We start from the raw sequence: 17,846 nt of genomic DNA on the forward strand, positions 1-17,846 counted from the left end.
GGAGCAAAGCAAGTTGTATTTGCTGCTGATCTTAAGCATATGTGAGGTGTTCCCAAAATCTGGGATGAGGACAGAATGTGCCAGGAACAGCACCAAGGGCATCAAGGTGCCAAGCCTGGGCCCATCACTACAAGAGGGATGCTGAGGTGCTGGAGCGCAGTGGGAGAAGGGCAATGGAGTTCGTGCAGGGCCTGGAGCCCAGGTGCGATGGGGAATGGCTGAGGGACCTGGGGGGTTCAGTCTGGAGAAGGATCAGGGGGGATCTCATCTCTCTCTGCAACTGCCTGACGGGTTGTAGTGCGATGGGATCAGTCTCTTCTCCCAGGTAACAAGCAATAGGGTAAGAGGAATCAGCCTGAAGCTGCACCAGGGGAGGTTTAGACTGGATATGAGGAACAACTGCTTCACTGAGAGGCATTGGAACAGGCTGCCCAGAGCAGTGGTGGAGTCATTGTCCTGCAAGTGTTCACACACCGAGTAGGCAAGGCCCTCAGTGAAATGGGTTAGTGGTAGCCTTGGCAGTGCTGGGATAACAGTTGCACTCAGTGATCTTGAAGGTCTTTCCCAGCGCAGCCGATTCTGTGATTCGAAGCGATTGGATCCATTTTGGGGTTATTTTGGAGGGGAAGGTTCTGGTCTGACTGAAGGGGCCGTCCGTTGATGCTGCTGTAGGTTTGATGCCATGGACGCCTCTGCAATGCACCTCTATACGCCAAGGCGCCATGTTACGGCACGAGTCGCGCTGAGGCCCGAACCCGGCCCGGCTTCTCCCAAGGCCACCTGAGCCGTGGGCCCGGGGCCGCGGTGAGGGGCGCCGGGAGGGGAGGGGAGGGCCGGAGCGGAGCCAATGGGAGCGGGCGGGCGGTGCTGGGCGCGGAGGCGGTGGAGCCTGTCTGCGAACAAAGAGGGAGCGAGCGGCGCGGCGGGAGGGAGGAGGCAGGCAGGAGGCGGGGGGTGCCGGCCATGAGGGGCCGCCGGTGAGGAGGCAAGCAAGCGGACAGCGGCGCTCCATGGCCGGCGGGTCGGGGTGAGGTGAGGTGAGGCCAGGCATGGCGGGCGTCAGCTACTCGCCGCCCTGGTGGGTGAGCCTGCTGCACCGCCTGCCGCACCTCAGCCTGCGCTGGGAGCTCACCTCCGCCGACTTCCGACCGCACGACGCCGAGTACCAGCAGGTAGGGCCCCGTACGTGGTGTGTGTGGTGGGGGTCTGTGTCCTGGAGGGGGGGACTGCATAGCTTGGGTCGGGGGTGTTCGCTGTGCAGGGCAGGGAGCTCGGCCCGTTGGGCTGTGGAGGGGGTTTGGGGCGCTCGGGTGAGTGCCGGCCCGCACTGTTCCGTGGGGCGGCTGCCTCCTCTCTGGGCTGGGGTTTGGGGGTCTTGCTGGCCTGGGCCGGGGGCAGGAAGCGGTCACCCCCCAGCGGGGTGGGCAGGAGCCCCGGGCCGCTTCCAGTGTGCTGGAAAGCCAAGTTGTTCTTGGGAGATGGTGAAAGGATCCCCTGGAAAGGGAAGCAGGAGGCAGCCCTGGCCAAGTGCCCTCGCCAGGTTCCTGCGCTGCTGCCCAGCCATGGTGTCCAGGCGAAGCCACTGTCCCGGCCCCATCATCGCTGAGGATACCTGCTCTGCCCCATGCAGCAGCAATGACCGCTCTTCAGCCAGCCCCGCACTGCCGCGACCTGCGGAGAGGCCAGCAGCGCATTCCAAACCCGACTGCCTGCCTGCTGGAAAACAGATGACTTAATGCACGAGAGCGGCGTTAGCATCAAGTGCACAGGAAGATGCTCTCAGAATGCTCGTGCGCTGCCTTTTTTCCATTAATGCTGCTTAGCCTGTGCTTGGTTGGCTAGGCATGTAATTAAAATGATTGTGGAGTGAATCTGTGTGCATCTAACATCTGTGTTCTCTGCTGTCATCTTGGAACAGAGCTGCAGTGGCTCTGCTGCCTTGTTTTGCCACGGTCTCTGGTTTTGAAAACACCATTTTGCTTTTCTGAACATACTTGCAGTGTCCTATATACACAGCAAGCTAACATGCACACAGGCAGAAAGGCTGGAGCATCTGAACGGTTCCCATTTATGCTTGGAGTAAAAGGTATTAGAAATAGTTTAGAAAGCAGTGTGGTTTGGCTTTTTGTTTTAAACAGAGGAACAGATCTGTGAGCTGAAGCTAAAATGTTAAGAGAGGTTAATTTAAAGAGCAATGGGTAGATGCAGAGAAACATCCTTAAAGCAGTAAACAAAGCAGACTTTTGACCTAACTTTTGTGTTTGGGGCTTCAGTTTGTTAATTTGTTTTAGTTCCTTTGGCTTAGCAGAGTTCAAGATGGCCACACACAGATGTAATGCTGCACAGCAGCTTAACTGTATTTCCCTGACCTCAGAGGGTAGCTGCCTTTACAAGGGATATGAGATTCTGAAGATCAAAAGTTAAAGAGTTCATGGAAGGATGTTCTTGGGAGTCTATTATCATGAAACAAGCACTCATTGACCTCTGAATAGACAGCAGATGTATTGGTTTTGCTTAAATTGCTTAAAAGCATTCCTTGCAACGGTCTGGGGCCGTGTTCATTTGTCAGATAATTTTTCTACAGTAATCATATTCTGATTTAAAGCCTTCTGCTGCTCTCCTCCTGTGTAGCTGCCTCCCCTCCCTTGATGATATTAAGGACTTCTTGCACAGCAGTAAATGGCCTTTTAAGTCTTACCATCATCTCGCAAGAAAACATCTTATCAAATCCAAACCTGAATGTCTGGATTACTGAAGCATCTGTTGTCAAGAGAACGATTTGAGGAGCAGCAGCAGCAGCTTTGCTGGTTTGGGGGGTGGTGAAGGGTAGCGAGCAGGCTCCAGTAACACAGCCTGGGTGATCAGTGTGGCTGGTTGCATAACGAAGCTGCTTTGGCTCTGCAAGTTGACTCCGGAGTTCATAGCCATGTAGATTAATTCTAATGCAGTGAAACAAGGAAACTTAATCCTGGAGTGGGAACTGTAATGCTAAAGGCTCTCTCATGCTTTACATTTTTCTGAAGGCCTTTTGGGTTTGAGCATTTTCTGTTAGCTTTGTTAGGGATTTCTCTGTTTGCAGCCTGTGCTGGTATATTTTCCCCTTTTCTTTAGGAACCTTTTATATTAAGCAGGTGAGATTTTCAATTTTTTTCATTTAAATTCTGCATATTTTTCTTTTTTACTTTATTTTTTTTGTAAGAAAATTGGCACAAATTGTGTGGATATTTTTGTTTTCTATTCCATTAGTAGTTGATACCCACATTCTTAAGTATAGACTATTAAACTGCATGCTGCACTTGAGGTCTTCAGTGGCTGGAGAGGTTGGCAGAGGTGCTAGCTGGGAGTTTGTGGGGATGGGAAAGGGCAGAGTGTCCCAGCTCTGTGTTCCCAGTAAGGAAGGATTACCTTTACTAAACTGAAAATACCTTTAAGTTTCCATGACTTCAAGTCATCGGGTAGCTGGGCTCTTGTCATAATTAAGCATACAACAAGGCTCAGTGTCTGTTCTCATTCTGACTTGTTATAAGGAAATAACTAATGTACCCTTTCTGATTTTTCACTGCTTGTCTAGAAAAGATTTCCCAACCCCTGACCAAGGGAAAACATTGTTTTCCTTCTAAACCTGTTTCCTTTATAACCTCTTGGTAAAGACCTACCTTTTTCCTTGTGCTCTTGTTTTGATGATAGACTTTGAACTTGTGCATCAGCTGAGCATCTCACGTCAACCAAAAGTGAAACACAGTGACTTGGATTTGAATGTTGTCATGGCACTTGTTGCAGTGCCACGTGTTTCTTGCAGGTGAGGAGGCTGCTGATTTAACAGGCTTTCCACCTCTACCTAGCAAGGATTACTGTAATGCACAAGCCGCTATTCCACTGAAGCAGCAGACAAGTTATTGTCCCCGGAACCCTCTCTGGAGCACACACGTAGCTCATAGATAAGCATGTACCGCTGGTCTTTGAAGTCTAGGTCTTTGTTATGTCTTCTGGGACTCTGGATGATTGGGGGTATCTAGATGATGTAGATCTAATGACTAGTTATTCTGTTCTGTCCCATGTAGTCCCTTTTCTCAGAGCAGGAGGGACACCCGCTGTGCACCGGCCTGTCTCAAGGCTGCTGTGTCTATTGTGTACCAACCTACAGGGGCTTCCTCCTTTTGTCTGAGAGCATGAGAAATACTTAGGGCAATGTTGCTGCCAAGGGCTGAGATCAATGCAGCTGCAGGTTTTGGCTGCGTACCTCCGTCACCTGAGTCAGTATCTACAATGCTCTCTCGTTAATATTACTTACTTCTTATCTTCTCCCATTGCGTATCATGTTGCATTGGGTTAGAACAGTGTGTGCAAGTGGAGAGATCCTTTCCCCTCTGGACTGGGTTCTTTAAAAATGTATGTCTTCCAGATGCTTCTGTCATGACAAGCTTTAGATAGTGGTATAACTAGTTCTTTCCTTTTTCTGGGGTGATGGAGCTGAACTTCAGTGTAGAATAGGGTTGTGATCCTTCTTCTCCAAGGGGTTTGGCATGCTTCTGAGTCCTGTCAGAGCTGTCTTTATGTGCTGCTTGCAGGACTTGCTCGGTGGAGTCATCCCCATAGAATCATCCCCATAGAGGATCTTATCAGACCAGTTTGTTTCCTAATCCTCCCATGGATCACTGGGGTTGAAGATATCTTGATATGAACAGTTTTGTTCTGGCTGTACTCTCATCTGAGTCATACTGCAGTGCTCTGCAAAGCCTTTTCATTGTGTAGTGAGTCACAAACTCTGGAGTGAAGGGAATGTAAAAATGGAGCAAAGCTTGTGTTCCTTCTGACAGCACCATGCTAATGCCAGTTCTGGTCCCTGTGCCTTTTGCTGCTGAACAAATGATGATGATCTTACCAGTACTGTCCACTTGCTTTGCAGTTCAGTTAATCAAACCAGTAAGATGGGCCTGAGACAGCAGCTGTCATTAGTTTAATCTCTTTAGTAATGTAAGTACTTCTACTTGTGACTCAGTTGCATGGCATTGAATTCACTTTATTTCTCAGGGTAGTGTTGGTTAAGGGCCTTGAGATAGCGTAGAGGTTACATGCTGCAAAGTAGAAAAGCTGAATAGCTTTTTAATACAGCACAACAACAGGTAATGGGATACGTGCTTGAGACAGGGTGTCTTTGGTAGTGACAGAAAAGGAGCCTGCAACACTTTATTGTAGCTCTTAAGTCCCGGTGTGCCAAGAAGCGTATGACAAACAGTGAAGAAAAGAGGCTGTAAAAGCTAAGCTACAGAGCACATTGACTTGAATTTGTGCTTTTCCTTAATAGCTGGGAAATGGCAATGTTGACCTGAATCTGTGTAAATGCATGGCTTCTGTGTGAATCAGGCTGGAATGAAGCAAAATTCTCCAGCATCTTTGAAACTCTTGCCTTGTACCACTCTCATGCTTTTTCTGTGAGAGTCAGAACTGCAAATGGGTAGTAGGTGTAATGGCAACTGTATGTGCTTTGGAGAAAAGACTGGATGATTGATTCATACCAATTAAGATGCAGAGCCATGCTAAAGGAAGCGTTGATAAGAACAGGAGTATGCTTTAGTCCTTGGTCTTTTTAGTGTTGTCACCCAGGAGTTTCCTATCATACATCTGTTGGGGTTTATTTCTTCCTTTTCTACCACTGTATGTGTTGAGGGTGGATCCAGCAGTGAAAGGTACTGTGTAAACCCAATGATGCTTCCCTTTTTTTGGCTTGCAGACTCTAATCCAAGGCGTGTGTATTTTAACCTGTAGCCAAAGATTCAGCAAGGAATTAGTTGTGTCAGGTACTTTCTGGCTCTGTGAGACTGTTGCTTTACACATAACAACTAATGTCATCTTTGGAACTATTCCTTGGCTGGAGAAATATGATGGAGCCTAAACTGCCAAAAAACTTGGGTTATAGAGATTGTGTTAGAACTTTCTCTACTGTACTGGCATCTTATTTCAATTCTGAAACCGAGAGTCTTTCTGTAAATTAGAAACATGTGTATTAGTCAAGTTGGATGACGTGTTTTTGTCTAGTTGGCTCAAAGTCAGAGGGTAATGTGCCTCTCTTAAAGGGGTTAGACTAAAGGTTTCTTTCTTTCAAGAATACATAGGCCATTTCCAAGATGTGATCCTGCTATAGCACTAGTTTGCTCGTATTTCTAGAAAGGTTAGGGGACACTGGTTAGTAGAATCCAATGTTTTCTAATGAAATTACAGTTGCTTTTACGTTTCTAAGAAGTGATGGTAAATCCCCTCTTCCCTTTAGTCATCAGTCCCAGTTGCATGAGTAACCATGCAGTAATACCTCTTATCAGCAAATTGCTGCTTTAGGCTGACTCCTTTATTCTGCCTTTACTAGGCAACTGTAGCATAATGAATAGCCAAAAATACAGAATCAAGACCTTTTTTGATGGCTGATTTTTACCAAAGTTGGACAGCAGTGGTTTCTGTTGACCATACATCCAATCATGCAGCAACATATGGTACACAGACAGGAAAAAAGTCAGCCTTTGCCAGCTTTCTGTCTGCAACCTTACTTTTTTTTTGCTGACCCGTGCTGTGCTGCTGCGTTTTCAGATGGTCTCCTGAGAACTGACAGTTTCTGGAAGCCCTGACTGTCGATTACCTTACTCTAGTCAAAAACTGCTCTGAATGTATGGTTTTAGCAGACTGAAGTAAGCAGAGAGGGGTAAAAGGTAACTTAGAGAAATGTGAAACGTGAAGGGAGGAGGGAAAGCAATGCAAGCAAATGTGCAAAGATATAAACCATGCTTGCTTCATCTGGGTAGAATCCTGCAAGTATCAATCCTGCACAGAGAAAATGCTTTTGCCAGGCCTGGTGAACTTCCCACTCTTATGAGACCTCTGTGCAGCATGTGGTGCTCTGAAGCTATCATGCTGGTCTTAGTTGGAAGAGTAGAACTAGAGTTAAAAGCATGAGTCTGGTCAGGTTGGGACCAGCCACTGACACCTTGTTGCTTTTGCACCAAGATGACATTTGTCCTCTTGAAAATCCTCTATTTTTACCTCTTTTTTTTCTACACGAGTGTCACAGCTTATGTCTTCTAGTCTGCTTTTAAATGCTTTAAATCTTGGGTAAAGCATCCACCTCCTCTGAGTGCTCCCTATGTATTATAGTTACCTGTGTGCACACAAGTCTTTCTCAGTTTGAAGGAGCTGACTTTTAAGAACCTTACATTTTGCATTTGCTTTGGAAAAACAAGAATCTAAACAGGAACTGAAAATACGCATGGGAGTCTCTAAACACCCATTTGCCACTAAAATGAAACAGCTACTTTGTAAGCTTATCTTGGTGTCCAGCTGCGAAGCCTGGTTGCTTGCATCCTGAAGAAAGGACTAATCAAAATCAGTTCAGTCTTGGCTGTATCTTCCCTTTTTGTTTTTTAATTCCTCTCAATTCTTAATACCTTTTGTCAGCAGAGGAAAATCCACACTCTTCAGGTTAACAAAAAGCCTTTGTTTCAATGGTGATCCAATAAAACAAGCAGTGCTTCAAGCAGGTGTTGGTGTGGATTTTCAGCTGTCCTTATTTTTCATTATTAGGGAAAGTGAGAAATTCACACCCAGAAGAACATATCCCATTAGGCATGACTCTGGAGATTAAGGGTGGGAAGTCAGGTGCTTTCCTCTGTCTTAATCCCAAGGCTTTGAATTTGGATTAAGGGGCTGTGCCAGAAGTCTTGATCATTTACTTGTGTTTTGGTGCTAGGTACATTTTTGAACCTCTTAACAAAAATCTGTCTATTGAAAATGAGATAGACAAAAGTTATGGCACTTTGTCACATCAGGTTTCTTGTCATACATGTCTTCAAAATAGACAGTTGGAGGGACAAGCAGTCCCTTGGCATTTCTCTCTTTATTTTTTCTCCTCCTCTCTCCTGTCTTTTCCTCCTTTTTCTTCTAGTATTTGGCTAATTTTACACCTCTTCACCCTCACTGCTTACTCCCACCAGCACAATTGCTGATGGAAAAGGTGAAGAGCAGAACTGATGGTTCATGCTATTTGTGTTGATGTGGCAAGACTGGTGCGGCAGAGCTTGCCCGGTGAGGTCTGTGTGACTCCTTTGCGGGGACACTTCTGTACCTGTAAGGATCAGTATGCTGAAGACTAAGCAGTGATGGTTAATGCTTCTCTTGAAGCCATTCTTTTAGGTTCTTTGATGTCAAGTGAATACACTTGGGTGGCTGCAGGCAAGCACTGAGTAAGATGGTGCTCACTCTTAATTTTCTTGAGATAGAGGGGAGTCAGCATGTTGTTTGCAGCTGTCAGTTCTCCTCTTGCTTCTGTTTTAGTAGTAAACTTTCCACCAGTTACATTGAGATTTCCCATTCCCCCTGAGTGGGTAGGAGAACTTGGCTTGTTTTCAGCTGAATGTAGTTCCCATAGCTGGGGGAAGAGACGTGATATCTGGGAATTCTTGCTCTAAGGTTCAGGCGAGACTTGAGTAACTTCAGAGTACAACAGGATTTACCTTCTGTAGTGAACTTTAATTCTCACTTTTAAGACATGGGTAAGGCTCAATGACATATAGATGTCTGCTGGAGAGTTGCCTCTAATCATTCTAATAACAAAACCAAACAACAGTAAACCTGCTCTTCTTTCAGCAAGGCTGGCTGTAGTTTCTGGGCATGTCATCCTCCCAGTCCTTTGTTTAAGATGATGATGAGGAAGGCAGGCAAGCTAAAACCAAGGAGGATCAAGTTCATGAAAGATTTGTAGTGCTGGGAATGCACTCAAATGACAGTCCAAAAGAAAAAAGCCATCACTGTTAGAAATCCTTCTCTTTCCTTCCACTTCAAGGAGGGGCTGAGGCTCTTGGTTGTGTTGCAGTGGTGAAAAGCTGGGAATTCTTTGAGTTTATCCCCAAATAAGAAATGACTTTTCCTGCATGGTGAAAAGGTCTGCAGGTATCTAGTGAATAGTCACTGTGAGGCAGTGCCAGGCTGATGCTCGCTCTTTCTCGTCTCCTCAGATGAACTAGGAAGAGCAGAACACAGTGCACTTTCATGCTGCAGAGGCTTTGTTTCAGACTTCTTTTTTTGCATTGTTCTGGGTTTTTTTAGATTTCTGGGTAATGAGCCACTTGTAGTTTTTGTGTCTGATCTTATAATTTTGAGCTTTAGGGTTTAGTAAACCACAAATGTGCATGTTCTTGCAAAGTAGTCACTTGTGCTTAAAGCTGCAAGGGCTACTCTCTGGGGGTGGCGGGGGGGGGGAAAGTAGGTTAGTGTGCAATACATGGACACAGCAGTTGGTATAACTCAGTCATGATGCTTTCACAGATTCCCTTCCCTAGCCACTTGAATATGAGGGTAACATCATAATGTGTGCTTTCACATGGTTATCAGATTGCTTACTTCAGCAGATGTGATGTGTGCCAGACTTCTAAGTCCCTATTTTAACAAATGAGCACGTTTTTTTGGTCAATAGTAAGAGCAGCATTGAAACCAGCCAGGGGAAAGAGCTGACACTCCCCTTTGCCCTCACTTAAACTGGAGCTGTACCATTGGATTATGATTTCCTCGCTCGCTGCTAAATGCTTTTTCTGGCTGATACGTCTCAGAATGGTGCCACACGTGCATATGCATGAAAGTCCTTTGTAGTGTGAAATTAAGGATGAAAGATATTGCTAATCAGTCCTAACAATGCCAGACTTATTCCTGGACAAGGGGAAATGGGAATGTGGGGAATGAATGTTTCACAAATGTATAACACATTCAGACGCGTTGTTATGCCAGTGTTGGTGTCTGTGCATGGACACCCTTTTCAGGCTATAAAATGCTGCTGTTCATGCAGGGAATTTAAACAAGCCTTCTATTCAATACTGAAATCCAAAATAACACCAAAATCCAAATGGAGGCACTTCAGTTGCATAATGGTGTCTGTTACAAGGAGGTCTTGGTGCAGTGGATGATGTAATGCTCCCTAAGATAAGGTCCAAGCTGGTGGGGGGGAGAGGAGAGGGAAAAGGGTGTTGGTGAAGGAACCCTTAAGAGTATTGCTAATGGTATCAGAGTTCTCCATAGGGTGCTAATTAGCAAACCTGAATAACACCCAGGTTGACTGGGTTACAGCTGTACATGTGGAAAGTGACCCATTGTTTGGTGGTACCTGTTTTCTCTGATTGCAATTGCTTCAGTGTTGAATAGAAGGTTTTTGAATAATGTGGTGGGCAGAGTATGACCTCACTGTACTTCGTGCTCTTTCTTGCAGTTTAACATTGTGCTCAAGTTCCTGTAGCTGATAAACTGGTGACATTGATACTTGCTGCATTAGTTTTGTGCAGACCACTAAAGAGGTGTTTTCTGTTGCATTGCTGAAGTTGTAGTGCTTTGCATGGGGGCTCTGCCTGTAGTGTTGCCATTTAAGCACTCCTTGTAACGGATGGTGTTACTGTTCTGAGGCCTCTGGCAGTTTCCTTTCCTTCCTTCCTAAACTTAGGTCTAGCAGATACTTACTTTCTTCTGCTCAGGGATAGCTCTTTATGTTGCTTCCTTGCTGCAAGTGCCTCTGTAGTTCCTTCACAGGCTGGCATGTTCAGAGGGGTGGCAAATGATTCCCACCTTGCATACAGCTCCCCCTACCCCTTTTCTCCCTTGTTTTACAGTATTCACTCCAGGAAATGCTGAGAAAGCTGAGAGTAATGGAATTCATGAAATTCAAGCTGTGCTTCAATGAAAACGTGTTTTCAATTTCTGCCTCCTTGGGAGCCTGAGACTGAACTGTAATTGTTGGCGCTGGGTGGGGGCTGGGGCTGTGGATGAATGAAAGCAGTGGAGTCAGCGCTCTGCAGAGCCTCTTGCCTGGCATCTCGCTGCTGCTCGGCATTCAAAGGCTGGTGTGTGCTTTGTGGCAGCTTCAGGAAGCGTTTTTCTATTCAGCTGTCCGAATGGCCCAGGCGTTTTCCTGCTGGGTTTGATCTGGCTGTCCGGGTCTGAATGACAGTGACACGTTGGCAAGGAACGTGATCGGGGAAGCATCAGCTGGGGGTGGTTTATTTCCCCTCTCTCCACTCTTGATCCTGCTCATGCTGTCCTTTGAGTGTCCTGCTGCTGATTAAGGGTGAGAATTATAATGGTGACTCAAAAGCCTTTGGTAAAACTCATTAATTCATTCCTCCTTTAATTAGACACCCAGCCATGGGCTTATAATTATCAGTGCCTAGGAACAGTTTGCAGCTGTAATAAGCTGTGCTGCATCAATTGCAGAAATCATGGGGTTTTGGCAAATGCAGATGTGGGCAGCTCTTCCTTGGTTTGGTGTTTGGTGAGGAGCATGGAAGGGCAGAGAAATGAAGGAAGAAGTTGAGAGTGTAGCATCTGACCGCTGGCTGAATCTTGCCTCCTGGTGTTGAACTAAGGGGAAAGGGTGGAGTTGTCCTGCTTATAGATATATTTTCCTTTGGGGAGTGTAATAATGCAAGGAAAGAAAAGAGGAAGGAGAATCTAATGAGAAATTACACAGCCGTCTTTAGCAAACTAACACCTGAAGGAGTTTCTCTTTAGGAATAAGAGAGAAACAGGAGCAGTTGCAGGCTTTGCAAACCTTTGCTGTTTCGATGGGGAATGGCTGAGTGTTGGACAACAAAAAGTACCAGGAACTTTTCTTGAGTCTTCTGAGGGGAAAAAGTAAATGGTGAACTTCTATTATTTTGTGATCTCTTCTTGTTTCTGAAATATGAAGGAAGGTAATTTTCAGAACTAATCTCTGTGGGTGACCACTGGCAACAGATGCCCAGGGTCTTCTGAGAGAAGTTTGTGCTACTTCTATTAACTTTGAAATACTTGTGCCTTGTATTTTTTACTTTGCTTTCAGGAGGAGAACTACAGGGAAGGCTGAGAGGACTTCAGGGAAGGACTTGTTATTTCTTCCTTATTGCAATGCCACTTGTAGCTACAATCACTGTGAATGCAGTGGTAGACCCTGAAAACGTGACCTGCAGATAGGTTTGCTTTTTTTCCCCCTTAAGGTTTGAACTTGAGTAAGGTTAGAGTGAACGCCACGGACTTGAGTAAGTAGTAGCTGTTGCACAAGACTAGAAGTACTTCTAGTCAATGGCAAGTATTAATGTTCATGCTCCCTTAAGAGGGAAATTGCTTCAGTTGTAGTAGGTGGCAGGAAAAAATGTATCAGCTGTGTTTTGGGTCTTTTTCTGTCTGGGTTTAGTGGAAATCACAGATAGCACATCCAGTGAAGATGGAATGATTTGCTTGACACTACTGTAGCTAAACAGAAGCCTTTACTTCAGATGAAAGTGCTATTTTAAAAGCACTGTACAATGCTTCCTGACTGTTTTTTAGTATTTCAGAATGTGACTGATTTCTTCTGTTTGCCCTTCTCGTCCTCTCCCTGTGCAGTCTGAGTTATTGTTGGCTTATGAGACTGGGTAGTGCATCGAGCATAGTGGATCCTTGGATCACTGGCCATTCCTCGTATATGTATATATCCAAGACATGTATAAATATATGTATTTAGACAACAGATGTTAAATCAGCCTGAGTAGACAAATTAGTGGGAGCAACAAAATTACAAGGTTAAAATAGCCTTTCATTCTCATCAGTACAACCAAGTAAAGATCCTTGTCTTGGAGACCAGGTTCTGGGGCAGGTTGAAGTGCTCTAACAGTTGAACCTCTTGATCACTGCAGGGATTGTCTCAAAGCTCAAAGGTTTTTTGAGCTATTTTTACCTTGTCCTACTGCAAGTTAATTTCTCTTCAAACATGAGCTTTTCTGCATTTTAAGCACTTTAATAATAAGTGGTACATTTAAGGTGTTGATCATAAAACATGCTCAGTGCTGCTGACAAAAGTCTCCATGTAGACAAATGGTACTTTAGGACCTGCTTGCAATGCCTGAGTGTTAGCAGGCAGCTCTTGGAAAAGCCGTGTGAGTGATAGTAGATGCTGGGAGCATTCTGCTGAGGTGTAAATAACAAGGTTGGACAGTTTATGCTAGCTCTGCTGTTTTTATTAGTGCAGCTTAGCTTTTGCCTTGGGTGATGTGGAGGTTATAGGAGAAGGAGGAAGGGACTAGCTGTGAACTTGCCTCCTCTCCCAGCAGATGATGATGATAAGGTATGGGGATCTTGTTACCCTAATCCCCACTTGGCGTGTTAATTCTTCTTGTCTGTGTACTTGTATCTTAAGTCCAGAATACTTATTGAGGCATCTGCTCGCTGGGTCACATGTGTGTCTCACTTGAGTGCCCTTTCAACCTTTCTAGTGTTTGTGTGGGTTTTGTTGCAGCTATTAAAATTCACTTTGCTGTTATAGTATCTCATTGCTGTTAATTTTGTTCTCAGGGAAATGCTCTGAGAGACTGCTGCGTGTCTTATTACTGCTTCTAAATACATTTAATAGCTATTTGCTAGCTATTGTCTTCTGCCTGCAATTGACTCACCTCTTAATGTGCTCTCAGTCCTGAACAGCACTGCAGATCTGAGTTTGGTGAGTAGATCTGAATCATCTTCTGCTGTTGTCAACTACACTTTGTCCTGGGAGGAGATATACCTCTTGTACCACAGCAGTGCCATATCCAACAGGTGAAATGCAGTTCTGCAGGTATAACCTATGGGCAGCACTTTCAGCACTAACTTAATTGTTAGGTTTGGTTTACTTGTGCTGGCTTCAGTAAGAGGGGTCTTGATTTTTTTGATGCAGTAAGTGAAATGCAAGGTTCTTAAGAAAGAACAGGTAGGCCTTGAATGCTCATCAAGGTTCACATTCAAAACAGGCACATCTCTCTTTTCCAAAGTGAAATGTGCTGCTTGGTGTTTGATGCAGGGACTGCTGAGCTTTCTCACTCACACCCATGCCTTCAGATGGGATCCAGAGGCAGTTTAGTCCTTTACTTCCTACTCACAAACACATACACCACTACTTCTTTGAGCCTGAAATTGGTCCTACAAGGTTTTCATCCATGGGGATGTATTCAATGAACCTTTGACATACTGTTGCCTTCCAACAAGTCACTGGTCACTTCTGGGAAAACGGAGATCCTGAGTATTTTCTGTGTAGCTGCACTTGGACCTTGATCAGTGTATGGTTTCTCCCATGTGCTGTGAACAGAGGCCAACTGTGAACAGGCCTAAGAGCTTTGGGAAACTATAATGTGGTCCTTGGCTCAGTGAGGAACATTTTTTTGTTAGAAGAGGACACGTGTGGAACAGAACTGCAGCATTGTTCAAATGCTGCAGTAAAGGAAGTATTACATGGTGCAAAGCTTGATGTTAACTGAAGGCTACATTCTCTTCTTATAGTCAAAACATTAACTATACCAGGATAAGAATCTTGTTCTTGGTGCAGCTGTGGCTTGGATTGTGCAACAGCTCTTTGGGTTCTACTACAATATTTTTGTATCACTTGATCTGGGTAAATGTCCTGATGGCTGAAACTGTGCTATAGGCCAGGAAGAGTTTAGAAGCAGGTGTACATACATACCATCAGTTAGGGGAATGCTGGTAGCCACCGCATGAGAGCATCAGTGCTGTACTCGGGGTGCTGGCTCCTTGTACAATCCTGGCTTTAAGGATCTAAAGCTCCTCCACGGCTATTGAGTGGAGTCTTGGTAGGTGGCAAAGTGTCTTGTTTGGTTTCCAGCTGCTTGCAAGGACTGGGGTCTTTAGGCTATATTTGTTGCAGTCTTAGCTGCCATGTATTTAACTTTGAGGCAGCACCCAGATAACCCCCTATGCCTGTGGTAAATAGGTTTCCAAGGGGGGTTACACATTCCAGGCACGTACACTGTCCTGCCCTGCTAGCTGGATCTGGGTTAGTCATGTGCCTCACCAAGCGTGTCAGATCTGAGACGGTCTGTCTCTTTTGCTTCTGTTCTCTGAATCCTTGCTCTGTAAAAGACAGTGATCAACAAAAGGGCAGTTAGTGTTGTGGAGCTTGGTTATATGATCTTGTCACTTCTTTCATCCTGATCTGTGGACTAAGGAGGCAGTGTTTTCAGTGCAGGGTCCTTGGGAAAGTGGCTGGGATTGTACTGTTCAACTGTAGGGCAGTGTCTACAGTTAAGTAGTGGGAGCCAGTGACAAGAAAAAGGAGAAAACCAAATGAAAACACAATTACATGCTATTCCTTGTGGTCATATTCTGTGTCTGCAAGCTACTGTTAAAGCTCCTAGTCATTACATGTGGGATTGCATTACCGTGTATGCAAAAACCTGCACGTGTTGCTTCACTTACGTATTTTTCTACCTGAAGGTATAATCTAATGACACCATAATAAGTTCCAGAGTAACCAGCATGTCATAAACAGGATTATGGTGCCTAGTAAGGATGCAGGGTACAAAGTGTTTAGGAAGGAAGTATCACCTCATGTAAATACCCTCAGTAATGTGGAGCAAAGCAGGGTAAATACAATGCCATACGTGCGGAGAGCAGCATCCTGCTTCACGTGCTGCATGGCACCTAGGGGCCATGTCACTGGGAGAATGAGGGTGAGGGGAAAGGGTACATGTGCATGTGTGTGGTGTGTCTTTAAATTAATGCAACAACGCCTTAAGAAGGTGAATCTGTGTCATTAACAACCAGGGTAAACCCTATAGAGAGCCTGTTACTGATCTCAAGGTGCAAGTGTGGCAGGCTGCCTTGGCTCAGCTAATATGATTAAAACCCTGAAGGCACTGGGGACTTTCTTAGCTATCTCTTTTTCTACCTTCCTTCTTTCCACTCTCCAGCCTGGAGAGGGTAAGGTTGGTCTGCTACAAGGTACTGCATTTTCCCCACTGTTAATGTCTGTAGAGTTAAATTAAAACACTTTTTTAATACATATTCAAGCTTGCTTTTTCTTTTTAGTGAAAACTTGAGCTGGCTGCTTTATTGTTAAAGATGATGGGAAGAACCAGCAAAATCCAAAGCATTTCTCTTTAGCTCTTTCTGCAGTGAAGACTAATGGTGTCTTGTGATAGTTCTTTTACAGACCCATAAAGGAAAGAGAGCCACTTTACTTGCACACAGTTACTGCCAGAGGTATCGTGGTTGATTTTATGCTGCATAGATTTAACTGAGAACAGTTTCTGAATGCTTTGTAAAAGTCTTTGAGCAGATGCTCTGCTCTACTTCGTTCTGCAGTTTATGCACCGCTTGCTTTCATTCAATAAAAAGCAACATGAAGACATGGGAGTTATTGCACATATTTGCTTTGTGGCTTCAGGGTATCTTATCTTGGGGCTGCTCAAAACTTTTCTAGTGAATTGCTCTCACTGTTTTCAGTGTTTGAGGTGATGCAACAAATGGTTCGATTGCTTCAGTGAGTCAAAAGGACTGCTTGGCTCTTCCCCAGGAGCTTTAACACCTGCTAAAAGGGTGAAGAATTCCAGACAACTGTTGCCAGCCCTTAAGTGCTGTGAAAAGTCTCTTGTCAAAGATCCAGTTTTCTGTGTAGGTTGGGAGTCGGATAATGTTCTCCACTAATGTGGCTGGTCAGAATGGATCTAAGTCTGTATTGTTGCCCAAACTATTTTTCTTGTTGATGTCACTTTTAGTGAGCTGCACTGAGTATGTGGCAAGGGATCATGAACTCTAGTGGTGATACAAAAGATGTGATAGAGCTAAGGAGGACATGGCTCTCTTCTTTTTGGCTTCAGGGAGTCTGCAATGGATGTATTTATACTGCTGGCCCTGTAGTTAGTGAGGTCTGCCAGCCCCACGTAATTAGAGAATAAGCTTTAGTAAAAGATACTACACTGGAGCTTATAGTTTTTTCTTCTCTTTGTTCCTGATTAGGATGTTCTCTGAAAACAAGTTCACAAATGAGGCTTAAATACCTGTCTGTAAAGAATAGAAAGAAAAAAAAAATCCATGTAGGGAAGGGTAGATCTTAAGTTTGAGATATTTCAACTGCAAGTTGAACGTCTGCTGCAGTCTGACTTAAAAATACGTATAAAACTACTCAAATGCAAAAAGATCCACCTGGCTCCCTTCTGTGGCATCTTTAATGGGAGGGTTCATAAACAGCCTGGGGGATTTCTGCTTGCACACTGCTGTGTCCTGCTTTGTGATAATATTCCAAGCAGGCAAATTGCAGTTCTGCACAGGTAACAAGGTACTTGGTGCTTCAGAAGGGCTGTTTTCAAGTGCAAAGTTAACTGTGAAGGTAAGTGTAGGTATTAACACAGAAGGTTATTATAAAGCTGAGGAACCTGATTCACCAGTAAAGATAGCTGGCAGGAAAAGTCCATCCAGCCCTGGGTGGCCTGAAAGACACTAGATTAAAAATAAACAAAGCAGGAGGTGGTTGACAAATAGCAAACAAGTAACTAAACACCAGTTCCTGGTGTAGATGTGATAAAAAGGTGTTTCAGGAACCACAGCAGTCAGAAAAGGTGAGGTCATGTGTGCCTACATGCAGCATTGGGGAATCTCTAACTTGGGAATGCTGATGTGGTGGAGGCAGCCCTACCAGCTGGTTTTAAATAGCCCAATTATGCTAAATTCTGTAAGCACTTCCTGGAGGACTGGTAAATGCCAGGTTTTTCTAGTGGAAGTGGCCAACCTTGCTGATGTTGCAAACATACTGAAGGCATTGCAAAGCACCACAAGGTGTATCTTGGATGGATAGCCAAGCCAAAGGTCAGAGGGAACACAAGGACGGTTCATAGCAGGAATGGCCCCCTGCTTAGCTGACAGTGGCTGTGGCCTGAATGTTGTCTGGAGGCTGGATTAAATAATCTTTCCCAAGAGTTTTCAGGCTAGGAATATCCTGGCTTCATGTTGCTTTGAAGTGCTGCACTACATGAGTGTGTAATGGTGAGTGGATGAGGCTGTTGTCCATTGGATTTCTCCTTCCTTTGCTGGATCCCTCCTCATACTTG

General features: G+C 44.9%; 1 protein-coding gene across 3 annotated transcripts in view; it reads left to right on the plus strand.

The window, feature by feature from the left end:
* Window positions 1-943: 943 nt before the first annotated feature.
* The window catches only part of TTYH3 (tweety family member 3), a 79,061-nt gene continuing 62,158 nt past the window's right edge, over window positions 944-17,846 (plus strand). For all 3 annotated transcript variants that reach the window (XM_005145299.3, XM_031045581.2, XM_031045580.2), the window contains exon 1: window positions 944-1,172. In XM_005145299.3, the coding sequence (XP_005145356.1) occupies window positions 1,050-1,172 (123 nt within the window). In that variant the 5' untranslated portion in view covers window positions 944-1,049. The remainder of the gene's footprint in view (window positions 1,173-17,846) is intronic.

Source organism: Melopsittacus undulatus, chromosome 8 (genome assembly GCF_012275295.1).
Source record: "Melopsittacus undulatus isolate bMelUnd1 chromosome 8, bMelUnd1.mat.Z, whole genome shotgun sequence".
NCBI classification, from domain to species: Eukaryota; Metazoa; Chordata; class Aves; order Psittaciformes; family Psittaculidae; genus Melopsittacus; species Melopsittacus undulatus.